The sequence below is a fragment of the Empidonax traillii genome, unplaced genomic scaffold, assembly GCF_003031625.1.
Source record: "Empidonax traillii isolate 1590-97213 ecotype Southwest subspecies unplaced genomic scaffold, ASM303162v1 scaffold832:size729604, whole genome shotgun sequence".
Taxonomy (NCBI): Eukaryota; Metazoa; Chordata; class Aves; order Passeriformes; family Tyrannidae; genus Empidonax; species Empidonax traillii.
In genome coordinates, this window is record NW_020956025.1 from 642,327 (window position 1) to 668,026 (window position 25,700).

General features: G+C 49.8%; 3 protein-coding genes across 10 annotated transcripts in view; 1 reads left to right on the plus strand and 2 right to left on the minus strand.

The window, feature by feature from the left end:
• Nucleotides 1-3,669, plus strand: part of LOC114066929 (E3 ubiquitin-protein ligase RNF113A-like) — a 5,975-nt gene extending 2,306 nt beyond the window's left edge. Inside the window, exons 4-10 of the mRNA XM_027902014.1 lie at nt 448-555; nt 819-928; nt 1,092-1,198; nt 1,556-1,645; nt 2,358-2,451; nt 3,038-3,144; nt 3,545-3,669. Of these exons, the coding sequence (XP_027757815.1) occupies nt 448-555; nt 819-928; nt 1,092-1,198; nt 1,556-1,645; nt 2,358-2,451; nt 3,038-3,144; nt 3,545-3,624 (696 nt within the window). The 3' untranslated portion in view covers nt 3,625-3,669. The remainder of the gene's footprint in view (nt 1-447; nt 556-818; nt 929-1,091; nt 1,199-1,555; nt 1,646-2,357; nt 2,452-3,037; nt 3,145-3,544) is intronic.
• Nucleotides 3,670-4,823: 1,154 nt separating this feature from the next.
• STRADA (STE20 related adaptor alpha) lies at nt 4,824-15,659 on the minus strand. Of its 7 annotated transcripts, none has more exons than XM_027902008.1 (13): nt 15,603-15,659; nt 14,958-15,013; nt 13,892-13,949; nt 12,990-13,018; nt 9,628-9,730; nt 9,087-9,208; nt 8,855-8,963; nt 8,623-8,746; nt 8,081-8,252; nt 7,347-7,451; nt 6,953-7,182; nt 6,263-6,305; nt 4,824-5,925 (listed from the first exon to the last, which is right to left on the minus strand). In XM_027902008.1, exons 2-13 carry the CDS (start codon nt 14,967-14,969, stop codon nt 5,773-5,775), a joined length of 1,260 nt encoding a protein of 419 aa, XP_027757809.1. In that variant the 5' UTR covers nt 14,970-15,013; nt 15,603-15,659; the 3' UTR covers nt 4,824-5,772. The 7 variants fall into 7 exon arrangements, with proteins under 7 accessions (XP_027757809.1, XP_027757807.1, XP_027757811.1 ...); XM_027902006.1 differs by having other exon boundaries at nt 14,934-15,013; XM_027902010.1 differs by lacking the exon at nt 15,603-15,659 and adding an exon at nt 15,429-15,517.
• Nucleotides 15,660-17,147: 1,488 nt separating this feature from the next.
• On the minus strand, nt 17,148-25,491 carry CCDC47 (coiled-coil domain containing 47). Of its 2 annotated transcripts, XM_027902005.1 has the most exons (13): nt 25,411-25,491; nt 23,137-23,402; nt 22,908-23,015; nt 22,505-22,679; nt 22,242-22,363; nt 21,938-22,003; nt 21,119-21,220; nt 20,240-20,350; nt 19,818-19,903; nt 19,160-19,218; nt 18,579-18,688; nt 18,251-18,418; nt 17,689-17,769 (listed from the first exon to the last, which is right to left on the minus strand). In XM_027902005.1, the coding sequence occupies exons 2-13, from the start codon at nt 23,395-23,397 to the stop codon at nt 17,689-17,691; spliced, it is 1,449 nt and encodes a 482-aa protein (XP_027757806.1). In that variant the 5' UTR covers nt 23,398-23,402; nt 25,411-25,491. The 2 variants fall into 2 exon arrangements, with proteins under 2 accessions (XP_027757805.1, XP_027757806.1); XM_027902004.1 differs by lacking the exon at nt 25,411-25,491 and having other exon boundaries at nt 17,148-17,769; nt 23,137-23,397.
• Nucleotides 25,492-25,700: the final 209 nt, after the last annotated feature.

The window sequence follows — 25,700 nt, forward strand, 5'->3', positions numbered from 1 at the left end:
ATAAAACCTAGGAGAGGGTGTCTGGTTCAGTCCATTAAAGAGGAATCTAAACCAGATCACTGCCTTAAAACTGAGTTTGGGCCGCCCCCAGCCGGGTCAGAAGTTCAGATGTGCCATCCCCTGCGTGGGCAGGAGGGTCCCGTGGTTGAAGGGTTGGACGTGGCAGAGCTGAGTGCAGCTTCCAGCTGAGCTGGGGCTGAGTGGGGAGGAGTAAAATGAGGCCAAGTGTTTCCTGAGTGCAGCCTAAAGTTTGGGAGCAGTGGGGAATGGGCCTCCAGCCCATGGGGGATTCTCCTGGGCAGATGCCAAGGGATGGCAGAAACCGATAGAGGGTAAATCAGGTGTGTGCAGTTCTTGCTCCTTAACATCCCTGCAGGTAGCCAGGGAGCTCCCAGGCTTGGCCAGGTTTTCCCTCCACTCTTGTCACGAGTTTTCCTTGCTTTTCAGAAACCTGTGGGCCCAGAAGACATGGGAGCCACAGCAGTGTACGAGCTGGACACGGAGAAGGAGAAGGACGCCCAGGCCATCTTCGAGCGCAGCCAGAAAATCCAGGAGGTGAGGCAGCCTTGCTCTGAGGAGCTGGTGCTCTGCAGCAGGACTGCCTGTGCTTTCCTCATCCCCTTCTGCACACCAGCAAGAGTTGGAGTCTCTGCTTCCCTGGAAATTTGAAAAACCAGGAGTGCAACCCTTGCAAATAGGGGAATTCTGTGGCTTTGTTGGCATCTTGGTGTTAAGGAGGGCAGGGCGGGAAGGGAGAGTGATGAAAGCTGATCAGTGCCATGAAGCTCTCCTGATCCTTTATCTTTTTGCTCTCCCAGGAGCTGAGAGGAAAGGAAGATGATAAAATTTACCGTGGCATTAACAACTACCAGAAGTACGTGAAGCCCAAGGACACGTCCATGGGAAATGCCTCTTCAGGAATGGTCAGGTGGGTTGGGATGAGCCTGGGGGAACTGGGACCATCCCAAAGGCACCTCTTTGAGGCTTGAACTTTGCTGTCACTGCTGGTTTCTGTCTGTCTGGCAGGGCTGGTGTCTGGTTCTGGCCAGGCCCTGCTGGGCAGGGACCCTGAGCCCTCTCCATCCTTCCAGGAAAGGCCCCATCCGTGCTCCGGAGCACCTTCGGGCCACGGTGCGGTGGGACTACCAGCCTGACATCTGCAAGGACTACAAGGAGACGGGGTTCTGTGGCTTTGGGGGTGAGTGGGGATCATCCCTGCAGCTGAAACAGTGCTGCAGCAGGTCTGCAAAGGGATCCAGCCCAGCTGTGAGCCCCTTTTGTGGTGCTGAGACCCACAGTGGGGGTCCTGGCATTCCCACAGGTATGTGGGTCCACGGGGGCCACGGGAGGGATGGGGTTTCCTGTTCCTCATCCCACTTCCCACGTGTGTGACTGCTGGCACTGTCCCATACCTGCTCCAGGAGCTTGGCACTGCCCTGGAGCGGGGAACAACCGAGGTTCACCTGCTGGGCAGAGCTCAGGAGCGAGGTGTGCTGGTAACACACTGTGCCCTCCCAGCCTGGCTGGTAATTCCTCTTCTCCCTGTGCTGCTCAGACAGCTGCAAGTTCCTGCACGACCGCTCGGACTACAAGCACGGCTGGCAGATCGAGCGGGAGCTGGACGAGGGGCGCTACGGGGTCAACGGTACGGCACCCCTGGGGGAGGAGGACACCACATCCTGCCTTTTATCATGGATTTCTGGCCAGTATTAATCCAGCCCGGGGGGTGTGCAGTGTGGGACAGCAAAGGGCTCGTTATTCCCAAACTGTGGAGCTCCCTGCCGCGGTATGAGCTTCGCTCTGCTGCTTTCGGACAGCCACTGACCCCACTCAAGAGGGTGATTTCTTTCCCCTGTGGCTCTGTGACAGGAGGGCCCTGCTGTTGTGGGGTTTTGTGGAGCTGGAGCTGTCCCACAGGTGCCCAGGGGCTGTGACTGTTCCCTTTTGTGTCCATAGCTGTGGCCCAGGGTCGGTGAGCGTTGTTGTGCAGCTGGGAGGGAGGAGGGTGCTCTCTGTTCAGTTGGAGCCAGAGTTTTGGTGGCAGCTGGTTTGGAAGAAAGTCTGAAAAACATGAGGGGGCTGGAGGATGTTTCTCTTTATAGCAGTGAGTGGGTGAGGGAGAAAAGAATTTGCTCTTGTGAGATGAGCACCAGGCCCGCTGGCTCATTAGCCCTAATTATAGCCCAGGCCCACGTGCGTGACTGCCATCAGCAACTCCCAGATGCCAGAGCTCCATTGTTTCCAGCACAGATTCAGTCCCACCATGCTGTGCCTTCTTAATCTTTAATATTCCACACCCCACACATGGGCTGGGCTGGCTGCTCTTGCTCTGCTCTGCTTCACTCTCTCTTCTGCAGACGAGGAGAACTACGAGGTGAGCAGTGATGAGGAGGACATGCCTTTCAAATGCTTCATCTGCAGAGGTTCCTTCAAGAACCCCGTGGTCACCAAGTGAGTGGTGGTTTGGTGTCTGCTGTGGATTCAGCTCCCTGAGTTGTTCACTGTGGAGGCAAACACTGCCCTCAGGCTGGGGGTGGAACTGCTTGTTGTCTGCCGTGGCTTTCTGGTGGGTGGGGGAGTCCTCTGAGAACCAGGGAGCCTCAGCTGCATCTGGAGCATCCCCTTGGAAGGAATCTCAAGCCCCTGGTCAGGCACTTCTTAGATTTTCACAGATGCTGACTCATTACAGAGTTTTTCCCCTCAGCCTTGGGGTTTTGTCATGCCTTCATTCCTCCTGGAATGGCAGAGAAATGGGGGCATGGGGAAGCCAAGAGCTTGGTGAGGAGGAGGAGGCTGAGGGCAGCCCTGTCCCACACTGCTGGGTGCCCCGGTGCCTGTGTCAGAACAGGTCACTGGTGGCTGTGCTGTCACTCCACATCACCAAAACAGCTTCACGTGGGGACAGGGATGCAGGGGAAGCTCTGCCTGCAGCTCCCTTTTGCCTCCCCTGAGCACCAGCAGTCCAATTCCTGCCTCCAGGCCAGGGTGACTGTGTGTGCTGATGATGGCTTGCAGTGAGCCTTGTGTGTCCCTCCAGGTGCAGGCACTACTTCTGTGAGAGCTGTGCCCTCCAGCACTACCGCAAATCCCAGCGCTGCTACGTCTGCGACAAGCAAACCAACGGGGTCTTCAACCCAGCAAAAGGTACCACCCACCTGGGGAGGGACAGAAACCTTCCCGAGCAGCAAAGCCACCAGCTCCTCAGGGGGCTGGGCCTGGCCCTGGAGCTCAGAGCTCTTGGCTGCCAGCAGAGCTTTATTAGTGCCAGGAGATATTAAATCATGGCCTGGGAGGGTCTGTGGGGAATTCAGAGTGAGTTCTGCAGAGCGAAGGGGGATAGATGTGCCAGGGGAGCAGCTTGTGCCATCAGTAATGCAGTGATGGACTAACAGCTCATGCCTGGACTCGGCCAGCACTGGGTACCGCTGAGCTGAGCCCCTGCAGGGAAGGGATTTTCAGTAGCTGCCCTGCTCCTGGGTGTTCACAGGGCCTGTGGGACAGCCCCTGCTCGTGTCACCTCATCCTGCCTGTTCCTGTTTTCCAGAGCTCATGGCAAAACTGGAAAAACACAAAGGGGAGGAAGAGGAGGAGCAGCAGTCGGACCACGGCGAGGATCAGCAGTAGCAGAGCAGCCTGTTTTGTAAATAACTGAATAAAGCTTTTGTAGGAGAAAAAAAAACCACCTTTACAGCTGGAGCCAGGGGTTGTGTATCCAACCAGCAGCTACTGGAACAGTGTCCACCTGTGCCGGACCCCTTGTTCACTGCTCTGGCAGAACAGGTAAGGTCACACTCAGAGCTGTGGTGATCCTGCTGCTGTGTAAGCATAAAACTACCCAAATTAATTTAAGCCCATAATCTCTGAGCATGGAGCAAAGCTGCAAACAGGGACAGGGAGGAGAAATATGAACTGGCGTTAAGTTCATCCTTCACCCTGAAAATGCCAGCTCAGGGGAAAACAGGCTGCAGCACTGCAGCTATTGGGGATTTATGCTCTCCTGTCTTGGTTATTAGAACTCAAGAGGGATGGAACACACCTCTTGAATCAGCCCTGTTTGTGAGAAAACCCAGCCCCAACCATCATTCACTGAGCCCCAAAGGTTTCCTGGCAAGTGATACTGTGCTTTTTCTGGCTTTAAGTAGCAGGGCTCCAGTCCTGATCAGGGTTTTTGCAAACTCCAGACTTCATAGCAAACCAAGAAATGAAGATCCACTTACCCCTAACAAGATTAAATCAGGAGACAAACCTGATCCTGGGGAGGAAACTGGGCCTGACCTTACAAACACCCCTGAGCTGGGAGAAGGGTTTCACTGAAGGTTTCAGAGAAGAGAAAGTGCAGGTGTTTGCAGCTTCTTGATTTCGCTGTAATATGTCTTTGAAACATGAAGGGCAGCTGCAGTGAACTGGTGACCTGCATGGAGATAAGAGCAAGTGTGCACAGCCAGCCTGTGGCACCCTCTGCTTCACTCCCATCATCCTGCAGAAACAGCAGCCTTAAAAAAAAACAACTCCAGAAATGTTTTATTTGGTTTTTTTTGGCAAAAAAAACTAGAGTAACAAACTTTCATCTGGGTTCAAGTACAGTTTATAAACACAAGAAGGACCTGTTGCCAGCACCACTCCTGCCATCAACGGCACCTCCACGGGGATTCTCAGTGCTGCAGTGAAGAGCAGATGACCTCCAGCACCGGTGGTCCTTGGAAAAGTCAAACTAAAAGCCTTAAATACACCTCAAAAAAAAAAAAAAAACCCAAATGCTGTGGGATGGGGGAAGGGCAGAGTCACACAGGCAGGAATCACAGGGAGCCACGAGAGCAGCTCTGACCTGTCAGTCAGTCAGGGAAGGCAGAAGAGCAGTGGTAATGGAAGGGTGAAGTTCAGTGCTGTACAGGAGTCATCAGCAAGAGGATTTAGCGGGAAAATCAACTTATTTTCCCTCTCTGCCAGGGTAAATCACTGAGAACAAGCTGGTAAAGAGAGCTGTGAGACCGGCCCAGATAGCATGAGGTTCAACTGGCTGGGGATAAAACAGCTGGTTCGTGGTACAGGCATCCACTGCTCTGGTGACACGGGCAGCTGGGAGGGGAGGCTGGAAGGTCCTGTCTGACCTGGAGTTCAGAGTGCTCAGCATCGAGGGAGGAGTCTCAAAAGCCCTCTCCAGAACTGGCAGAGCCCAGTGCTGCAGAGGAATGCCCAGCGCAGCAAGAGTGCCTGGAATGGCACCAGCTTGGCTTTGATCTCCCATTTTCCATCACAAAGCGGTAACTAAAGAACATAATCCCTTTGTGTCCCCATCAAAACTTGTCCTGTAACAACAGGAATCTGACTAGTTCTAAGAGAATGCCCAAAACTAAGAGCTGCCCACCTCCCCTCAACTCTAAGGCACCCTTAAAAGAGAAAGAACCACAGAGGGTGAGGACATGCAGCCTCAATTGTGGTAAGAGGAAGCCAGTGATTTTTAGAAACACATAAATAGAGACCATAACTACACAAATTCAACCCCCTCAAGTGATCTACCAGTGCTCAGCCACAAGGCTGGGGGCTCTGGGCACTGCACCATCTGGAATACTCCACAGTTCCTTGGGTTGATCCTTTCCCAGCTCAGGTCTGTCCATGTTTCCAGGCTACTTCTTAAGTAAACAGGCAGCTGAAGTTCCTTCCCAAGGACCTGTAAACTCTTTCTGTGTGTAACATTCATCAGCTTTTATGAGCAGGACCAAGAAATACAGTGTCCAGAGAGCTCCTCCAGAACTCGAGTGTCCCTGTTTTTTTTTAGAATTCCCAGTCATCCACATCCAGCTGCTCCAGATTTGACACCAACCCAAAGATGCCACTGGGATCCTGGGGCTGTGTCCCTTCCAGGTTGGTGATGGGGGTGACGGGGCGCAGGAGTTCAGGGAGTGCTTCGGACGCGCGGCGCTTGATCTGCACAGAGCAGAGAGAACCCCCCTGCTCAGGTGCTGCTCCTCACCCAGGCAGCAACACCCGCCAGGAAACGCACCCCTCATCTGGACTTAGAGCTGCCCACACCCCAGAACTCAACAGCCTGTGGGGGAAGAGCTGCTGTGGCAGGTGGGACAGGCAGATGGACAAGAGACGCTTCAGCAACAGCCCGTGCGTGCCCTGGAGGACGAGGGATCATCACCCTGCACTGCAGACACCAACCTGAGTCCTTCAGGTCACAGAGAATTCAGCAACTCAACAGGCCCACCCTCGGGTTCAGTGACACAGCAAGACAACTGCAGATAAATTAGTTCCTTACCTGCTTGAAGAAGGGGTGACTGAGCAGAGTGCCTGCGCTTGGCCTGCGGGAGGGAGGGACAATCGAGTAAGCACACAAAAAAGGTGGCAGTCTTTGAGGTCAGGGAGAAGAAGAAAGAACAGACCAGTCCTTCCTGCCTCTCCCATTTCTATTGGGTTTCTCTCTTTTGGCACCAGCAGCACAATTATTAAGTATTTATTATCACATAATGGTTTATGTGAGGTGAGTTCAACCTTCTTTTTAACCTTCCAGTTACTTACTTGCCCCCCCCAACATCTGGCCAAGGACAGTTTCTGAGCAGTGGGACATGCCAGAGAAATCTGTCATGGCTCCAGATCACCCTGCCCTCACTACAGAGGAAAATGCAGCTCTTGGTCCCTTCCCATCATTCTTCTCTGCTGGTTGAAGAGCAGAGTGATGGGAACTGGGAAAAATGGGTCTTAAAGGGGCCAGAAATTCAAGTTGTTCAAGTTTGTTTTCTTGATGTGCAGCACCATTCCACTCCCCAAAAAAAAAGGTGTCAAGGAATCCTTCAGGCTCTCTCCTAGAAAGTGCTCCAAGTGTTAACACTGCTCTGTTTTACACGCTCAGTGGACGGAGCACGTCGTCCCTCCACCACACTCTGGGGAAGAACCCTTTGAACTTTGCTCACTCGAGCAGGTGTGAGGAGCAGCTTTCCCCTGGCTTTACCTGAAGTCGGGGTTCCTCTGCAGGCACTGCTCCACGAAGTTATGGAAGTAGGTGGAGAAGGTGCGTAGATAGGGGTGCAGGGCCGGCTCCCCGTTGGCCGCTCGCGCCGTGCTCTCGCCCATCCCGTAATTAGCGCTGGAACGGGAGGTCTTCATAGTCAGCTCGTCAGCAGGGATTGTGGTGGTGTCCAGCAGGCAGGGGACGGTTCCATTCAGCTTTTCCAAGAGCATCTGGAAGAGCAGGGCACAAGCAACCATCACACACCCAGGAAGCGAGAGCTGGGACTCCCCCACTCCCACGGGCGCAGCACCCTTCGGTCTCCACATCCCAGCCAAGCAGTTCCACGGGCCAGGATACAGGGTGGGAAAGGAGCAGCTGCCAAAGCAAACTTCACCTGAGTGGAAGGCATGTCTTTGAACGGGACGTGGCCGTTTGCCAGCTCACAGGCCGTTATCCCCACGCTGTAAATGTCGGATTTCGCATCGTAACCCTGGAGGTTCTGCGCGGAAAGGGGAAAAGAAAAATCAGCCCTAAGGACTTGATTGGGCAGTCCCCGTGATTTGATGGGCAAGTCAGCAAACCCAGATGATGAGAGCAGGAACAGGACAGCCCACAGATAGACTGGTGTGCTGTGGGGGGGTGGTTTGGATTGTTAAGGCACACAGTTAAGGGAAACATTTGTGCAACTGCAACCAGCCAGCCAGTAGGGTTGGCATCTGCCTTGGGGTAACTGGCACCTGATGTGACACTTTGCTAATGAGACAATCTGTAGAAGTACCTAAAATAAACTGTTTAATCAAATAGGTAAACTTGTCAGAGTTTCCTTGCACCCACCCCAAATCTGTTTCCTCTAGTCTCTACCCTTCCTTTTCCTTGCATTTAAACACCTCCTTTCTGTTCAGCAACTTCCCCTTCGGACAGGAAGACAAGTTTCCCCTTTGCCAGGGGGTCACTTGTTTTGAGGTAAAAAGGACAGGAAAAAAAAAGGATAGAACTCATCACAAGAAAAAGTGACTCTGTGGGTTTTGTCATGTCCTGCCCCTACACCCCCTGAAGGTGCCCCAAGAACTCAGAACATCACACAGATACCACAGATCACTAAACACAAGCAGGATTTTTTAAACACACCTGCTGCAAGACCTCAGGGCTGAGCCAAGGCAGCACTTTGATGCTGTATTTGGGGAAGTCATGAACAACTTTGAGGCGCTGCCCGTGGTTGATCATACTCAGGTTGCTCCTCAGGCCAGAGAGGTACACCTTGCCATCCACAGAGATCAGGATGTGGCTGGCTTTGACACTCCTGGGAAAAGAAGGGAGAAACAGTCAGGTTCCCTGTCTTTATTCACAGGACAACAGCTGATCAGCCCCCTCCCAAGGACACTGAGACTCCCAAACAGCCATCTGGCACCACTTCTACAAACATCAACAGGACTCTCTTCATCCCCTCTGTGTGTTCCCAAAGAATGTTTCTGTGGCAGGGAGAAATGCAGGACTAAAGCTTATGGACTGTGGTTTCAGGATAAGTCTGTTCCACAGTGACACTTCCCTGCAGCTTGGTAAGGCCAGGGATATCATCTCCCTGAATCATCCTCTCTGCTCTACTCTGAGCAGTATTTCCAAGAACTTCCCAAAAGAAGGGAAAAGGATCAATTTGTTTTTTTTTTTAATACCTATGTACATAGCCCATGTGGTGGATGTAGTCAAGTGCTTTCAGTACACCTTGGAGGATATATGCAATGGCCAGTTCGCTCATCCCATCCATAAAATGGGTACAGATTAAATCCTTTGCAGAGCCTGAAAAGAAACAGAACACCACCTGTCAGAACAAAAGCCCCAAGGGTTCCATTTCTTTTCATTTCACACAGCATGATGGTCAGGCAAAGGTATCCCCTCTCCACCTACCATAGGCCATGAAAGATGTCACAACCCACAGCTCGTTGTCAGCTATGAAAGTTGCTTTGTATGGCACGATGTTGGGGTGGTTGAAGAGCTTGGAAACGTGAAGTTCCCCCTAAAATAATAATTAAAAAAAAAAAAAGATGTTTTGATTAGGTTTAGTAAACGCAGAAATATGACTGCAGTAGTGATAAGCACAGCTCTGGCTGTCTCTGTCCTCTCCTCAGCTCAGGGTTACCTGCAGGAAGGTGACCATCTCGTTGGTGCAGGCCTCCAGGTTCACCCTCCTGACGGTGACGTACTCTCCGGTGGGTTTGTACCTGGCCAGGTTCACAACCATCAGGTCTTCAAAGCCTCTGCCTGAAAGGAAAGGCATTAAAGCTTCAGCGGCACTGCTGGAACCACATCCCTCTGCACAACTCCTCCAGCCCTTGACCCTTCAATCACATTTACACTCATTTACCGAAGCTATTTCTGGCCTCGTGAAAAGGAGTGATCGTCCCATCAGCACCCCACTGAGAGGAATCCTCCCAGCCAGTAATATTATCCTGTCCTTCAAAGTCAAAACTGAGGTAGAAATAAAGTGATTAAGACCACCAAGGACAGGTTTCAGGCTGGTTTTGCTGACTGAACTGCACCCCCAGTATCACTAACCCACCTCCCAGCTGAAAACCTTTTTTTATTCCAGTGAGTTCAAAACTCAAAGATGACAGACACCCAACGTCAAAAATAAGCAATCAGTCAAGAAAAGGCCAACAATCTGTCCAAGCTGTTTTTACCTATGATAGTGAGCAACTCGTAGCAGCTGCTGTCTGGCAGGAAGCTGCTCATGGTGTCCCTTTTAGGGGAAGGAGCTATCGACTCGGAGCTCGCCTCATTGGTCTGGGGGGCAAAAAAAAAAAGGAAATAAGGTCAAATGAAAGAAAGATCACCCGCTGGAAAAATCATCTGTGCCTTATGTCACCACACACCTCAAAACAGTGGCAGTACTGAATGCAGAAGAGGATTTAATTGCTGTCAAAGTACTCTTTAATAGTCATTTATCAATTGGAATTCAGGAGATGCCTCATTTCAGAAGATCCAGACAGCTGTGTTACAGAACAAGTAACAGGTCAGCTGTTAATCACTGTAAGCCAGAATTTATTCCGGGATTATTTGGATAAAGCCAATTATTATTTCCCAGGAGAGCCTGAGCGCTGCTTTAAGGTATAACTGCCTTTTTTTTTCCCAATAATTACAAACTCCTGTGCCACCATCCTGTTGCCTGGGCAAGAGCCAAAGGGAAGCTCATTCCCAGCATTTCCCTTCCCCGTGGCAGTTCCTGGTAAATGCTGGAAGCTCCTGGTTTTCACCTGGGATAAGCCCAGCAGAGCTGAAGCTGCTTGAGTGGCACAAGGGATGAAGAAAATCAGACATGTGTGGAAAGAGAAGCTCCAAATGAAAACTGCAAAGCATTTAGTGCTTACAGACAAAAAAAAAAATAAAAAAAAAAAAAGAGGGGGGAAAAAGAGATAAAAAAAGCCCCCACCAGCACATGGGGAAGCAGAATTCCTGTCAGCTTTCCCTCACTCCATCTGACAGAAAGCTTTCTGCCTCATTTACACACACATAAATCCTCCCAAGCAGGATTTTGCAGATGATAAACTCCCGACGTTCTTACAAAGTTCCTTTATGCCTTCCAGCTCCCTCGAATTCCAAAGTCCCCAGGAATGCATCCAAATGGGGATTAGAATTTATTTGGGGTCTAAGAAATGGTATTTAGTTATCTCCAATTTCCAGCACATTAACTCCTCCTGACATTTGGAACGCCAGCTCAATTTTTCCACCTCATTCTTCATCAACTGCAAGTGCCCTTTATCAGACCTTTCCTCGTGGTACATGAAGCAGAAAAGGTTTGTGCCTTTTCCTCATGCCACAGCGAACTCCCTTTTTTTTTTTTATTTCCACCACTCAAAGATGGAAACAACACAGTGACAGCCGGAAAACAAGGAACTGGCTGTTCTACCCAACAAGAGGCAAATGCAAAGAGCACAGACAGGAATTTGCTGCAAATTACCTTATCCCTAAGTGTAGTTTGGGAGTGAACTAAAGAGTCGCATTTCCCAGGTTCCACCTCTTCAACTGGCTATAAACAGCACACTGCCTACCTTGAAAATACCTTTCCAGGAAGGGAAAAGGCAACAATTAAGATTTGCGACCAGTGCTGGGGTATAATTTCAGCTCAAACATCTCACTCCTGTCTCAGCACCAGCACTCCCAAACCCTTTCTCCAAACCCTAAGACTGCAGTGCTGCCCCCTTGGCTCAGAACAGGCAGCAGCTTCCCACTCAGGATTTCAAACTGCTGCTGAAGAGTCAGTTCTGATCTCAGCTGTTACCATTCACGACTCCTTGCAGCAATTTCACACGGTCCTGTCAACAGCAAGACTGCCAGGAGAGGCACACAGGCAGATGGAAACCTCTGAAGCAAGGAAAGGCACCACCAAGGGGATGATGGAAGCAGGGGGCTGTTGGAAGCAGTTATGGAGCGGCGACAGCGGGTGAGACACTTGAGCGACATGTAAATGGTTTGCTTGATTAAAGTCCACTCCAGGGAGAGCATAAGCCAACAAAACAGATGCAAAGAATTAAAGAAATTGAATCTTATTAATGGTGGAGGCTGTACAGCCATGGGAAAATGCTGTAAATTCTCTTTTTAAGTCTTCCAGTGGGAGGTCTTCACTCACCTCTCCTCGTGTTAGCAGTGACCAACAACAGAGTTAATGCAAAAGGAGCTCTACCAGAAACTTATCCACACCATACAAGAGTTTTAAAAAACAAAAGGAAGTTAAACTGAAATGTCATTTATGAGATACTGCAAAAAGCTCCTCGGTGGTTTCACACAGGAGAACTTTTGGTGTATGGTCAAAGGCCAAAGCAGCTTTGTGGCACAGCATTCAGTCAGAGCTGGCTTTTACAGCTCCTGGAGCTGATCTGAGTTTGGATTTAAAGGGAATTAATCTTTGGAAGGCAACCACTGGTATAAATGCCACAGCACAGTCTCTGTGTTATGTGATGTTTGCAAGGCCCTGCCTTTGCCAAATGGCATTGCCCTGAGTTAGGAAGAGGGAATATCAGGGTTGTTCTGCTGCCTTCCTCTCCACCTCCTCATTCCCTCGCTCGCTTTCAGCACAAGCAACAAAAAATTATTTGCTTTTTTCTACAGCCCTGCTGGGGAAAAAAAAAAACCACACAAAAAAAAGGCTTTTATTTAGATATAAAATTCAAAATGGGAATCAGCACAAGTGTCCAAACCCCAAGTGAACACTTTACCAAACCCAAAACAGATGCTAATCTCAACTTGCTTCCAGCCCAGCATATGTGTAACACTCAGCCATTTACAAAAGGTGTGAATTCACTCAATTTTATACAGAGCCTTCCAAATACATCTCCTATTTTCAGCTTTGTTTGTGCCAGTAAACTACAGGCACTGGCACAAAAATGGATTATAAGAAGCTTGAACTGACACGGTTCTAATCAAATTACACTTAATTCATGTTTTGTAATTAACTTCAACTGGAGCAACACCTGCACACGGAGATGTTTCGGTGTGGTGTGGGGAGGTGGGGAATCATTTACACAAAAATACTGTATTGTAAGTTGTGCTATTTTATGTGCTCATTATGAAGCAGAGAGTGATCAGGGCCTGGGGAACAAACACCACCAAGGTGAAGCTTTCCACTGCCACATTTTTGTGTCCCTGTCCGGGGGTGATTTTACTTCTTGGGAGGCAAATCAGGCGTGGAATTGTCCCTGAAAATGACCACCAAACTAACCCCTTTCTTCATTCTCTGAAGAATCAGATCTAAATCACCACAAAAAGAGACCCTTGAAGGGCTGAGGGTAGAGAGAGGGGATGACAACCCAAATCTGAGAGCCCAAGTTCCAATTCTTTTGGCTCGTCACAGAGAGCTTGAAAAAAACCACACACCAAAATCTGCGCTCCAGGGTGAAACCTGTGTCCACACTCGTAGAGCTAAATACAGAGATGAGATATACAACTAAGATAAAAAGAAAAATAAAATTAAAAAAAAATCAAACTTCCACAAGGAATAATCTCCATGCAATGAACCACAGCACCACAGCCTGCACAAGCCACTTACTTTTCTCCGAGAGTCACCCGGAGGCTGCTCTGGAGTAAAGAAATTAATTGTTCACCATGTTGTGTTCAGCAGATACCCCATTAAAACACAGCTGGAAAACTCAGCAAACAACCCTCTACGACACTTGCTGACACCAAACAGACACAGTGCTTTGTTTTATACACAGACATTTAATTTACATGTAGAATTTCAATATGGGGAATTAGAGAGGTTCAAGCAGTGCTACTGTTCATCTTTTTGACAGAAATGTGACAGTGGTTTTTTTTAATTATAACCCTAAATATCCCCCTGCCATGAGCAGGGGCATGAACTACATGATCTTTAAAAGGTCTCTTCCAACCTAAACTCCTTATGATTTTAACACATTCAAAGATGACACTTAAATGCAGAAGAAACTACCCAAAATTATTCCAAGTGATAAAAATTCTTCCACTCCTCCTGACAGCTCAAGGTCTAGACATATTTCCTATGCTGATTTTTTTTTTTTCCATGCCATTGATCAGGAGTTCTGCCTCCTGGCAATTTTGGGGTTTTATGCACAAGGCAGAGCACAAGCCCATCAGCTCTCTGCAGGCACACTGGGGAGCCATCAGCAGTTTCAAAATCCACTTTTACTCAGAAAATCATAATTAACTTTCCCAAATCCACCTTTTGATTAAGAAAAAAAAAATGGTTATGCTAAGAAATACAGACTAAAAATAGCCCAGTCATCAACATGGAACTGATTTCCAAAGGGCACTTCCACATTAAATTTCTGTGTTTGGCCAGCTTGAACAACCAGACTTGGTGCTACAACCAGCTTTAATCACCTCTTTCAGTGTTAAGACACATCTTTGCTACCAAATGAACAGCTAAAATAAAACATTTCTAACAAGGTCATCTAAGGAGGGCGGAAAACTTACCTCCAAACAGCTCGAACTCTCTTAAACCCTCAACAATGAACTTCTCAGACACCCACCGCTGAAAGAGAGAAAAATCCTCCCCATCAGCAGTTATTCCATCTGCAGACAAGTTTCTTTTCCCCCTTCCCCACCAAAAAAAAAAAAACCCCAAAACCACAAGAGAATCAGTTACTGCCAACCAACATGCACTTAAAATGCAATAAAGTCATTTTAATCATTCAGACAAGTTCAGCGAGGTGGTATCTCAGAGGATTTAGATATCTTGGTTATATGTCTACTGATTGAACGCAAAATTAGAACATCAAGATTTCAAGGCTGTTGCTCTCTCCCAGGATTCGTGTTTGCAATTCAACAGCATTAGGAATGTTTCTACCACTACTCAAGGCTGTAATTCAAAGGAAAAAAAAATTATCTAGACACATAATATATAATAGAATGTGCAATTTTAAGCTTGCAGAGTGTTGATCATGATGTCAGTGTTAAGCAATGAATCACAAACACTCCCGGGGTAGAATTTGTCTACTTGGCAAAATAATTTTAAAAACAGCTCATTTTTTTTTTTTTTTTAGCACAAGGGAAGCCGGTCCTAGAAAGCACCAAGGAGTCTTTTGGTGATAACAGCTCAAAACTTGTATCATTTTAAGGCATTAAAAGTGGCTTTGTTGCAGGAAACCTCACTTAAAAAAAAAACAGAATCAAAGAAAGCTGTTGAGTTTTAACTTTGCAAGCGAAGTGAAGGGAAAACCAAACACAAACAGGTGACAGAGGTGAGGCGGCCACTTCTTAAAGAAAAGCTGAAAATCAACAGCATTATAGCGCTTTTTTTCCTCATTACAAGGCCCCACTGCACACCAAGGAGATACGAGTGCAGCAATAAACCCTTTAGCACGGTGGTTTTTTAACACCGATCCCCGCCCTACAATTAACCCTGCCATTAAGTTTCCCTGCGCTTCTCCCGGTGCTCTCCAGGCCCGGCCCTTCTCCGCGCCAAAGCTCATCCCACCGGCCCGCGGGGAAAGCTGGAAGGTCTTCAAACACTCACCCGTATGCGCTCGGGTTTACTTACAAGGAAAGACATGGGGGCCGCCGCTGTGGGACCGCGCAGCAGAAAGGGTGGGAAACCTGCGGGGAACACAGCGGGGCGTGCAAGGGTCACCCCCGGGAACCCCTCGGGAAACCCCCGGCCCCTCACAGACCCACAGCCCCGGCAGGAACCGCCGGGAGCCCTCACCAAGCACCGAGACCCCTGAATCCCCCCAAGGCTCCTCGCCCGCCCTGCCCAGCAGCCCCAGCCCCTCAGGGGAGCGGTGACTCCGGTAAGCACCGTGAGGAGCCCTCACAAAGCACCCACACCCCGAACACCCACCCAGGGCAGCGTTAACCCCGGTAAGCACCGTCAAGAGCCCTCACAAAGTACCGGCACCCCGAACACCCACCCTGGGGAGCGTTAACCCCGGTAAGCACCGTCAAGAGCCCTCACAAAGCCCCCACACCCCGAACACCCCCCCGCGGGGCCCCTCACCCGCCCGGGGCCCACACTAATCACCGACACCCCGCGACCTCCCCCTGAGCCCCTCAGCCGGCCCTAGCGCGGGAGGGGCCCCAGGGGAGCAGTGACCCCGGTAAGGGCCGCCCGGAGCCCTCAGGAAGGTCCGACCCCTCTCAAAGCCCCGACCCCTCCCCGGTGCCCCCCCCGGGGCCCCTCACCGACCCCTCAGGCTGCGGCCGCCGCTCACCGGCGGGACGCGCTGCGCGTGACGTCACCGCGCCGGCTCGCGAGGGTGACGTCGCGTCCGCGCCTCCAGCTCGCGAGGGGGGGAGAAGGGGGGGCGGGAGCCGCCGCCATGTTGGGTCCCTGAGGGGAGGAGGAAAGGAGGCTCAGGGGGGGACCTTCTGGCTCTGCAACTCCCTGACAGGAGGGGGGAGCTGGGGGAAATCGGGCTCTGCTCCCAGGGAACGGCCTCCAGCTGTGCCAGGGGAGGGGCAGGTTGGACATCAGGAGGAATTTCTTCCTGGAAAAGGGCAGTCAGGCCTTGGGAGGTTTGGAGTCCCCATGCCTGGAGGTATCCACATCCCTGGATGTGGCACTCAGTGCTCTGAGCTAAGGGACAAGGTGGGCACAGGGTGGGCTTGAGGATCTTGGGGGTCTTTTTCAGCCTCTCAGATTCTGGGGGTCCCTCAGTGGCCCAAGCTCTGTCCCCCCCAGTCCTCGGGCACAGGGACCCCATCCCCATCCTTAAACCCCCAGGGGCAAATCCTCCATCTCCACCATCCCTGCACCAGGGGAGAGAGAGAGACCTTCCTGGATGTGCAAAACCTGCACCAAAACCTGCCCAGGACAAACGAGGCTTTTGAGCTCCTGCCAAATGAAAGGACCGCTGAGTCGAGCCAAGTAAAGTAGGCAAGTGGAGTGTTTCAATTATATTTTACTCTTTAGATTGCTCATTTGAATGTTCATATTACAAAATTAGCTGCCACGGCCCACAACTGGATGGGACTTCAGGAGAGCTGTCCACTTACTCAGAAGAGCACAAACTAGTTAATTCCTTTCCAAGAACTCTGTGAAACAACACTGTATTAATCTTTAAAGCTAAATAGTGCTAAAATTTCACATACTCTACATGAGTTTTGGTTTTCAGTATTTTCACCAACCATTATAAAATGACTGTATTTGCATGTATCAGGTTACAGACATTTGCATTTCAGTCAGGGTGAAGCATCCCATGGTGGAACAAGTTCAAGCAGTTGCTGTTTCAACAGCAGCTCTTTCTTATTGCCTCAGAACCAAGTCTGCACCAAGTATTGAACAGGAAAATGCTAAGACACTGTTTCCCCACAAAGCTGTTCAAAGCCTGCCACAAAGCAACAATAAAATGCCTTCTGGATAGGCAGCATTTATAAAATGCAGAGCTTTCCCAGCAAAGTGCCTGCACGGGGCATTCACTTCCTTCTCCCCCTCTGGATTCAAAGCCCTCCAGTGACCACCGAGCAGATGAAGAGGATAAATGTCCTCTGGAACGTTCCTGCTGCCTGGGGGACACTGGATCTGCCTCCTGGCTGAAGTGAACTGGGCAGCAGCTGCTGGGACCAGGAGAGAAGTGTCTGAACAGCTGAAAACAGCCAAGGAAAGCTGGCTGGAAACTATCCCTGTATTCCACTCCCTTGGTTCTGCCCATCCCTGTGTTCTATCCCTAAGCCAATCATGCCCACAGGTGACCACAAATATTCCTTCAGGCCCTTGTTTGTACAAAAAGAAAAAAAAGAAAGAAAATAAAAAAATCACTTCTATTCTACGGGGCTTAAATCCCTGAAGAATCCATACTGTGTATGGAAGGCTCTAAGTTTTGTGCCTTGATGCAAACAAATGCACAGTAAATGTTTATTGTGCAGTTTTCCTCCCCTTTTAAGTTTTTTTCCCCCCCCCTTTTCCCTCCCACTTAACCAAAACCCAAAGTTTTAAAACCAAAGCATGAATGATGTTACCAGCACACGTGGACAGGTTTACAACCTTCTGTTTTTTTAAAGAACAAATGACAAAAGAGCATTCGAGAATATTGCAATTTTTTTTTGTTTGTTTGTTTGTTTTTAAACGGACAAATAGCAAAACTTTTTTACCCCCTGGAATAAGGAGTGCCGAGACAAAAGCTCCTCCACACACACCTGCATGTTGCTGTAATACTTAAATAACACCAATGCAAGGACTTTTCTCTCGACGGCTACGAGTGCTCAAAGAAGCAGAGGATTATGGAGTTACAGAGGTCTTGGTACCCGTGAATTACAGTTCCCCAGGTGGCTCCTCACATGGCTTTCACTTTGATTTGCTTCATCTTCATCTGCTTCTTCTCCAGCTTCTTCTGCTCCCGCCGCAGAGCAGCTTCCTGTGGGCAAGGATGGAGGGGGGAAGAAACATCAGGGATCTCCTCAAAGAGCAAGTGGAGCATTTCAGAGCCAAACAAAGCTCCCAGTTCTGGGTTCACCTCCCTCCCCAGTGCGAGGTGGCTCCTCAGGTGCAGGGGAGGGTCCCCACAAAGACAAAACTCTTTCCCCAAAATCTAAGAGAAAGCACAGCCCTTTTTTATGCTCCAGCCAGCACAGGCTCCACCATCCTCCCTTTGGTTCAGACAAGTCCCACTGCAGCTGTGCCTCAGTTTCCCCATGTTTGACCAGCAGGGAAATCACAGAACCCCAGAAAGGGCAGGCACATCTTCCACCAGCCCAGGTTGCTCCAACCTGGCCTTGGACACTTCCAGGGATCCAGGGGCAGCCACAGCTTCTCTGGGCAACCTGTGCCAGGGCCTGCCCACCCTCAAAGGGGAGAATTCCTGCAGCAGCCTGTGCCAGCCTGAGCACCCCCCTCACCTCCAGCCGCCGCTGCTTCTCGGGATCCTCCTCGTTCATGATCCGCTCCTTCTCCGCCCGTTTCTTCTCCTCGCGGCGGGACTGGGCGGCCTCCTGTCTCTGCACGTGGGTCAGCTTGAGGAAGTTCTCCTCCACACGTGCCCTGTTCTTGTCAGCTTTCTGTTTGCCCTTTCCACGGAGAAAACAAACAAATAGATATAAGTTTACCTCGATTTTCCCACCAGCAGCATCTCCAGCAGTCCCACGTGAAACACGAGGCTCCTGATCTGAAGGATCCAGTGGTAAAGGCTGCAGTTTCCCACAGCAGACACAAAAAGACAAGACTCACCTCTCTGTTCAGCCGGAACTTCTTGGCTTTGTCAATGGAGTAGATGACCATGCTCATCAGAGGCAGCAAAGACTCCATGTCCTTTGGGGAAGTGTTGCCTGAACCAGGCACTGAAAGAAAGAGTTACCTGTTCATTCAGAGAGACTGGCAGGACTTTTCTACCTGCTGTAACGCTCTCTCCTTATTGCTCACACTGTTCATGACATAAAGGTGCTCTTATCCTCTTTAGGAAGCTTCACTTGGAGACACGGCCTTGAATTTTGAAGAGAACTACAGGCCTCTTCTAGAAGAGGTTCCCAACAGGCTGCTTTTATTTCAAACCAGGGGAGTCTGTGCAAGCTCAAACTGCAAGGCTTGTGGCCTAAAAATAAGCCACCTGTGGAGAGGAGTGGGATCTAAGATCAGCAAGAGCAAGATTTGAGTGTCCCAGCGTGTTGCTGCCTTGGGTTTATCAATCAGTGATCCTGGTTCATCAGACATCATTTTCCACAGGTGACAGAACTGGAGCAGGTGACTTGCACAAATAAAGCCCAGCAGTGCCCCAGACACACACACACACACACAGACACCAGTTCTCTTACCGTTAAATGTAAACAAAAGTGTCTTCTTAGTTTCGGGCAGTTTTGTGAGCTGGCCCTCCCTGGAGGAGAGAAAAAAGTGTTTGGAACAAGTGGCAAAAAAAATACAGGGATAAAAAATAACTGACATCATTAGGGAAAAACCTCATCAAGAACCAAGAGACACTTGGAAATTACTTGAATAAAACAAGATTAAAAGCCTGTCTGTAACCTAAAGTTAAGTTTCAAACTCTTCAGATTGCTGAAGTGTTTTACTCCAAGGTGTGCGGGGAAAAGGCATGAATGGAAAAACTGACTGTCAGAGGAGTACTGAGGAGGCCTGCATATTTTGAATTACATTCACTTTTGCACATCCTGTTGTTTATACCACTAAAGATCCATAAAACGTGCTAGGAAAACAAAACATCTTGTAAAGAATTCAAGTCTTCACTGCCCAAAATCCCACAGTCTTCCCGTGTGAGAAACTCAGGCCTACATTTCCCAGATCCTCCCCAGTTTCAGCACGAGGTGTGACAATTTCAGCTGCTGTCTGACAATTAAATCAAAGTCTGTTCCCTTTTTTTGGAGGAGAGTCTCAAGTTTGGATAGAGATCAGTTATTTATGTGCCTGTGAGCATTACACACCCTTGCACAAACCCACACGATCTGGCTTTGTACCTACTCTTGCATAAGTTTTGGACCGGAGAACTGGTCCGAGAATTGGACGGACTCGATCTTGTCAGCGTAGTGTGTGAGGAAATGTATCATCTGAAAGAGAAAGCGGGGTCAGTTTTGCCCAATCCCAATCCATCTGCAGCCTCCCCACTCCACAGGGGTCTGCCAGCCTGTCTGCCCACGCCAGGGGGTTGCAACTTTGGCTGGCTGGTGAAGCTGCTCCCAGCCTCTGAAAGGCAGTTTTCAATCTGCAGTTCAGGACAGATCAACAGCTGTGATGTAAGAAAGGAATAAAGAGAATTACATCCACCACCATGGCCATTTGGCACTCCTGTGATGCTCACAGGACACAGAGATCAGAACCTTGTCCCACAGGCTGTAAGTGCCAGGGTTTCCAGGGAATATCTGCATGAATTCATCCCAGTTTACCTTGGCGTCCATCATTCCCTCCGTGACCTCCCCCATCTCCGACAAGATGGCCAGTGAATCTGGAAGCCCATATTTTGCACCAGACTTGGGTTTATCACTGCAGAACTCGCTCTGTTTCCAAGAGAACAATGACAAAACAAAATAAACCCAAAGCCCGTAAGCATCTCATCAGACTGACCTCTAAAAGTATCAGAAAAAGAAACAATAAAAAATACACTCAGTCACCCAGCCTGGCTGGGGACATTTCAAACAAAGCAAAGCACGAAGCATCGACAGCCTTTAAGTTGGTATTTCCCTTCAGCAGTCAGCACTTTCAGGAAAAAAAAAAAAAAGATAAACCAATTCTAATACAGCCCTGCTGGAATGCTCCAAGTTGGATTAAGGCAGGCATTTTTGCTCACACTGATAACAAAAGCTGGCACCCTCCCAACCACACTCCAGCGCTGTTACTTGAGAGAAAAGATTTGCAAAGCACTGCTTGTTGTCACTGGATTCTTTGCGAGGCTTCAGGGGTGGAACATATGGAAAGCTTCCATTTCAGATCACATAAAAACAGATGACCCACATTTTCCACCTCACAGATCCCTAATGAATTTTACTTTTCAAGCCCTGAAAAAGCCGTTTGTGCAGATTAAATGAGGTGAAGTGACATTTGTGGGTCCGGCCAAGACACCACAGCCCCCTCCTAAACGAGCTGCTTTCCACTGCCTCTTTCCCTGCAGCTCTCACACTTCCAGCCTCTCATTCCATTAGACTTTCATCCAGCAGATGAAAATTCCAACAGGTCAGTCACAAGTTTCCAGCTGTTCCCAAGAAAACAACGAATCTGCAGGTTGTTGATTTTTACATGCAATTATTTATCAACATGCAGGTACATACCAGGTCCTGCATCTCCTTCTGAAGTCTCACCAGTGCTTTTCTGGTTCCAACAGCAAACACGTATGTGTCCATGTCCTCATCGTTCATTGTCACTTTTATTTGCTGGGGAAACAGGAGGTTATTAGTCCTGAGCAGATTTCAGTGTCTGACACTGATTATTAAGAGCAAACACTGAGCAAGGCCAGGCACAGCTAAGAGGGAGGTGGCTGATCTAAAGCTTCCCAGAGTGTCTTAAAGTAAGGGAGCTTTTTAATCAGACTGAGCACTTAATTCAGTGCTGTGGTGTAGTGACAGGGACTAGAACAGCAGAGCTGTACAAGTAATTTGCAATTAAATATTCTCAATAGATACAAGTAAATGCAATTATAGATAAATGGAAAGAGAATTCACAGTGCACACAGCCACTGCTCTTCCAAATGGAACCTCTCTTGGCATTTATGCTCTCCAAGAGCAGGGGAGAAAGTAAAGAGGAACATTGCAGGGTATAATATCCAGACCCAACACATGGATTAAACACTGAACAGACAGAAGAACAATCTTTTAAGTATTTCAGATTGTAAAACTGCTTTTTAATCAAGCTGAGGCCTCAAAACACAACTGACTGCTCACCAAACCACTCAAAGATAAAGCCTACAGACAAACCAGATCTCCAGCCATCAGCAATTTGCATTTCACGGGCAGGAAAGAAACACAAACAACCCTTTCCAGATTGTTTCAAGACATGGAAGATATGGAACCCCACAGAAGTCACCTGGAACACCCGAGAGCAGCGGGGCAGAACCCGAGGAATGCAGGTTCACCCCAGGGCTCGGTACGTACCACTTGGTCCGACGCCGGCCTCATCATGCGCGCCAGCACGTTCAGCAGGTCCTGCCTCTTGAGGAACTGAAAACACAGCTTGGTAAACGCACAGAACAGCACTCACTCTCACCTACTTTGGTGGGCCCGATATGGGCCTGTGCAGATATTTAATTGTCCAGTTAGGCCTGGGTGTTTGCACGTTCAGAGCTCTGTGTCTGAACGGGAGCACAGGAGCCGAGCTGGGCTTGTTGCTCACACTGGAATGGAAAAGCCTCTAGAACCTGCCAACTGGCGACAGCCCCACCAACTCCCCCATCCTTACCTTCAGCTGGATGAGCATTCCCTCACAGCACACCCTCCCAGAGCACCACAAGTTATATATGTGTTCATTTTCTTGATTTAGCTTCCCAGTGCTTGTAGCTTCTTTATTAGTGCCATCATCCCCTGGAGGAAAAAAAGAGCAGTGAGAGACAACTGCAACCTAAAAGTCACAAACTGAAACTCGCACCACGTCACAGAAAAGGATTTGCTACAGCCCACATGGTCTAAACCCAAATACCAGAACTCTGTCATTGTGGAACTCACCCACAAGAGCAAAGTTACTTTCCAGCAGCTCCCTGTGGGTGTTGAACCAGGCGTGAGCCAGCCGGTTGTTTTTGTTCTTGCCGATGATGTAGTTCATGATGTAAGCCAGGAGCCCTGTGACCATCAGGATCTCCATGTAGTAACTCTCCCAGCTGTTCTGAAGGTGAGCAGGGACCTGTGTGAGGCAACAGAAACATTTACGTGCTGAACAAGCGGATTTTACCTACACAAACCATCTGGGAAATGCAGAGTATTGGAGGAAGCTCCATCCCCAACACAGCAGGAAGCTCCACAAAGGCACCAGGACAGAGCTAAACCTACATCATTCACTTGGCTCTGCTGGGGCACAGTGAGCACACAGGAAACTGGGAACAGCGTTCCCCAAATCAACAATTATACCTACATTAACTATTGTTATGGGGTCTTTGTTTTTGCTATGAGATGCATCTGGTTTCTCTTCATAGCCTTCAAACTCCTCATCATCATATGGTTCGCTCTCAGTGTCACCTTCCTAAAGGACAAAATCACAAACAGCGTGAAAATCCAAAGGCCAGGAAGTAAAATCCAGAAAGACAAGGTGAGAAAGAGAGAGACACTATCAGGAAACACAGAGACAGAAGATGAGGCCCTACCTGCGTGTCTGCATCATCAAAGTCTTCCTGATTCTCATCCTGACCTTCCAGCTCTACAGTGGCTTCTTCTTCATCATCTTCTGTAGTGATGATCCTCTGAGGAGACTCTGTGACTGCATCTTCATTCACATCCTCAAATTCGGCGAAGTCGTTATCGTCATATTCCATGATGTCATCCCCATCCTCGAATTCATCATACTTTGCCAAAGTAAAGCTCCATGGGATGAACAGGACAGCAAGGAAAAGATATAAATTCTTCATTTTCACTGGGGGAAAAAAAAAATAAATCAAATCAATCACTGCAAAGAGCCCTTATCAGTTCTGTTACATCACACCATTACAATCCCCAACTGCCACAAGCTATTTAAAAACACTACGAGGGTCAGACCAGAGAGAGAAATAAACCCCTGTCTGATCTTGCCACTTTCTCTATAAAGTAACTACTGCTACAAGAAAAACTAACTTTGAAGGAGGGATTGCTTGTGGCAGCAGCGAATTCCCATCTGGCCATGCTGTTCAGATGAGCAAGTTTGGAAGCAGGAATGTTCCACTATAAAACTGCCTCTCCATTAGCATCTCCCAGCCAGCACTGCCAGCTCATTTCTGAGAGCACACTCCGTGCCTACGGTTATCATTAATTAGCAATTAGACACAGGCAGCTCAACCAGTGTGTAAGAGCAGCAGTAAACCCTGAACTGCACTTAAGATTAATTTTAGTGATGCTCTGATAGTCTCTTAGTTGCAAAGTGCCCAGCTGGGATTTTCTAGGCTGCCTGCTCAGAACCAGGTCCCAAACTGCCCCAGCACGATCTCTGCTTAGAAACAAAGACCTTTTGTTGGGAGTTCAACCATAATGATAAAAAAAAAAAAGGCAGGAAGAGGATAGGTATTACACCAGTCCCTGAACCAAGAGTGAACTGGGGCTCACCAGCCCAAAGCTCTCCCCAGATCAGCCACTACCTTTTTTTTCCCCTCAGCTTCCCATCTTTTCTGCTTAATCTCAAAACAGTCCCAGCCCCACAACGAGGAGCTTCTCCAAGGTCCAAGAAAGGAGCCCCAAAAGGCAGCTCTGACCCTCCTGCTGCACCAGGCTGGGCTGGGAGGCTCAATTTACTCCCTCCCGCAACCAGAGCCGAGCGGGAACCCGAATGTTAATGAGAGTGTGCTCTTCTAAACTCAGAATAGAAACGATTTGGTTTCTAAATTTGACCAGCTCTCACACAGGGAACCCACTGTGTGACGGGGATGACAAGGACAGCTAAAATAAACCCCTCTGTCAAAGGCTCCTCATCCAGCCAAACCTGCACAGAACACGTTCACAGGATGTTAAAAGAGGATGCAAAAAGCACGAGGCAGAGCCCAGTACCATTGTTTGGAAACCTCGCAATCTGATGTGAATTTAGAAAGGAAAAAAAAAAAAAAAAAAACCAAACCACGATTTAGGTAGGACAGAATTGGCACTCAGAGGTTAAAAACCACCTGGGCAACGGAGCCACCTGCTCGACCAAACCACACCAGTTTCACAGTGAGAATTTCGAGACTCTTTGAGCACAATCACTTTCAGAAGACCCAACAACTCCTAGCAGGTTCCTGGAAAATAAACTGCGGCCAGTTCCAAGGACACGTTTGAGCTGGAGGCGGCTGGAAGCTGGAGCACCCCCCCCTGAGCTCAGCATTCCCTCAGAACAGGTTCCAAGTACAAACTCCAGGAAGCAGAAAATGCCTTGGCGGGCCCTCCACGCTCCACACCCCACCGAGGGACGGGTTCCCTTCCCGATCTCCACACGGGCTGTCCGGGACACCCTGGCGAGAGAAACAACTTCACCATAACCCGCAGGTAAATAAACAGCGCTGCTACTGCTGCTGCTGCTGCTGCTCCCCGAGCAGAACATTCACCCGCCTGTAAATAAATCTCGAGTCCAGACCCGGCTCCGTAGAAGGGCTGGGCCCTCACCGTGACCCCCACAAGTGCCGCCCGTTATCTCGCCGCTCCCGGCACAGCTCCCGGCTCCTTCCCGGGACACGAGTCAAGGTTAAGCGAGACAAAAACCAGCGCCCTGCCTCCCCGCGGCGCTGCCCGCACCCCCGGGGCTCGGCACAGGCCGTGCCCTCCGCGCCGGGCTGTGCCTGCCGGGGGCACCGCGGGCACCGGGCACCCGGGGAGGGGGCGAACGCAGCCCGGGGAGGCCAGAGCGGGGTGTGCCATCCCCGCAGGGCCCGAGCCCGACCCCAAACCCCAGACACCCCCCCGGCCGGGCCGCGGGGCCGCCTCACCTGAGTCACGGGCCCGTCCCCCGCCCGCCGCTCCGCGCCCGCCGGCCCGCGGCGCATGCGCGGCGCGGCCCCCGCCGCATGTGCGGGGCTGCGCGGGCACACCCGCGTGGGCGCGGGGAGGGCGGGCAGGGGAGCCCCAACCCCCTTGGGAGGCAAAAACACGCGGGAACCACCGGGTGAGCGGTGCGGTCAGGGGACCACCGGTGCTGTTCCCCAGCCTGCTTTTCTCTCGGTTCTCCCCCGCTCCCGCCTTTGCCCGCTCCGGGCGCCCACACTTGGGCGCGGCTTCA

What these genes read in the sequence shown, in the direction of transcription:
- CCDC47 (XM_027902004.1), bottom strand. Translation starts at nt 23,397, where the DNA reads ATGAAGAATTTATATCTTTTCCTTGCTGTCCTGTTCATCCCATGGAGC. An exon ending in ACCCCATAACAATAGTTAAT is followed by an intron (nt 22,680 to 22,907) that starts GTAGGTATAATT and finishes TGCCTCACACAG; the next exon opens with GTCCCTGCTCACCTTCAGAA. An exon ending in ACTTTTGTTTACATTTAACG is followed by an intron (nt 18,689 to 19,159) that starts GTAAGAGAACTG and finishes TCTTTCTTTCAG; the next exon opens with TGCCTGGTTCAGGCAACACT.
- STRADA (XM_027902006.1), bottom strand. Translation starts at nt 14,969, where the DNA reads ATGTCTTTCCTTGTAAGTAAACCCGAGCGCATACGG. An exon ending in CGGGTGACTCTCGGAGAAAA is followed by an intron (nt 9,731 to 12,989) that starts GTAAGTGGCTTG and finishes TTTGCCCCCCAG; the next exon opens with ACCAATGAGGCGAGCTCCGA. An exon ending in GCCCTGAGGTCTTGCAGCAG is followed by an intron (nt 7,452 to 8,080) that starts GTGTGTTTAAAA and finishes CTTTCCGCGCAG; the next exon opens with AACCTCCAGGGTTACGATGC.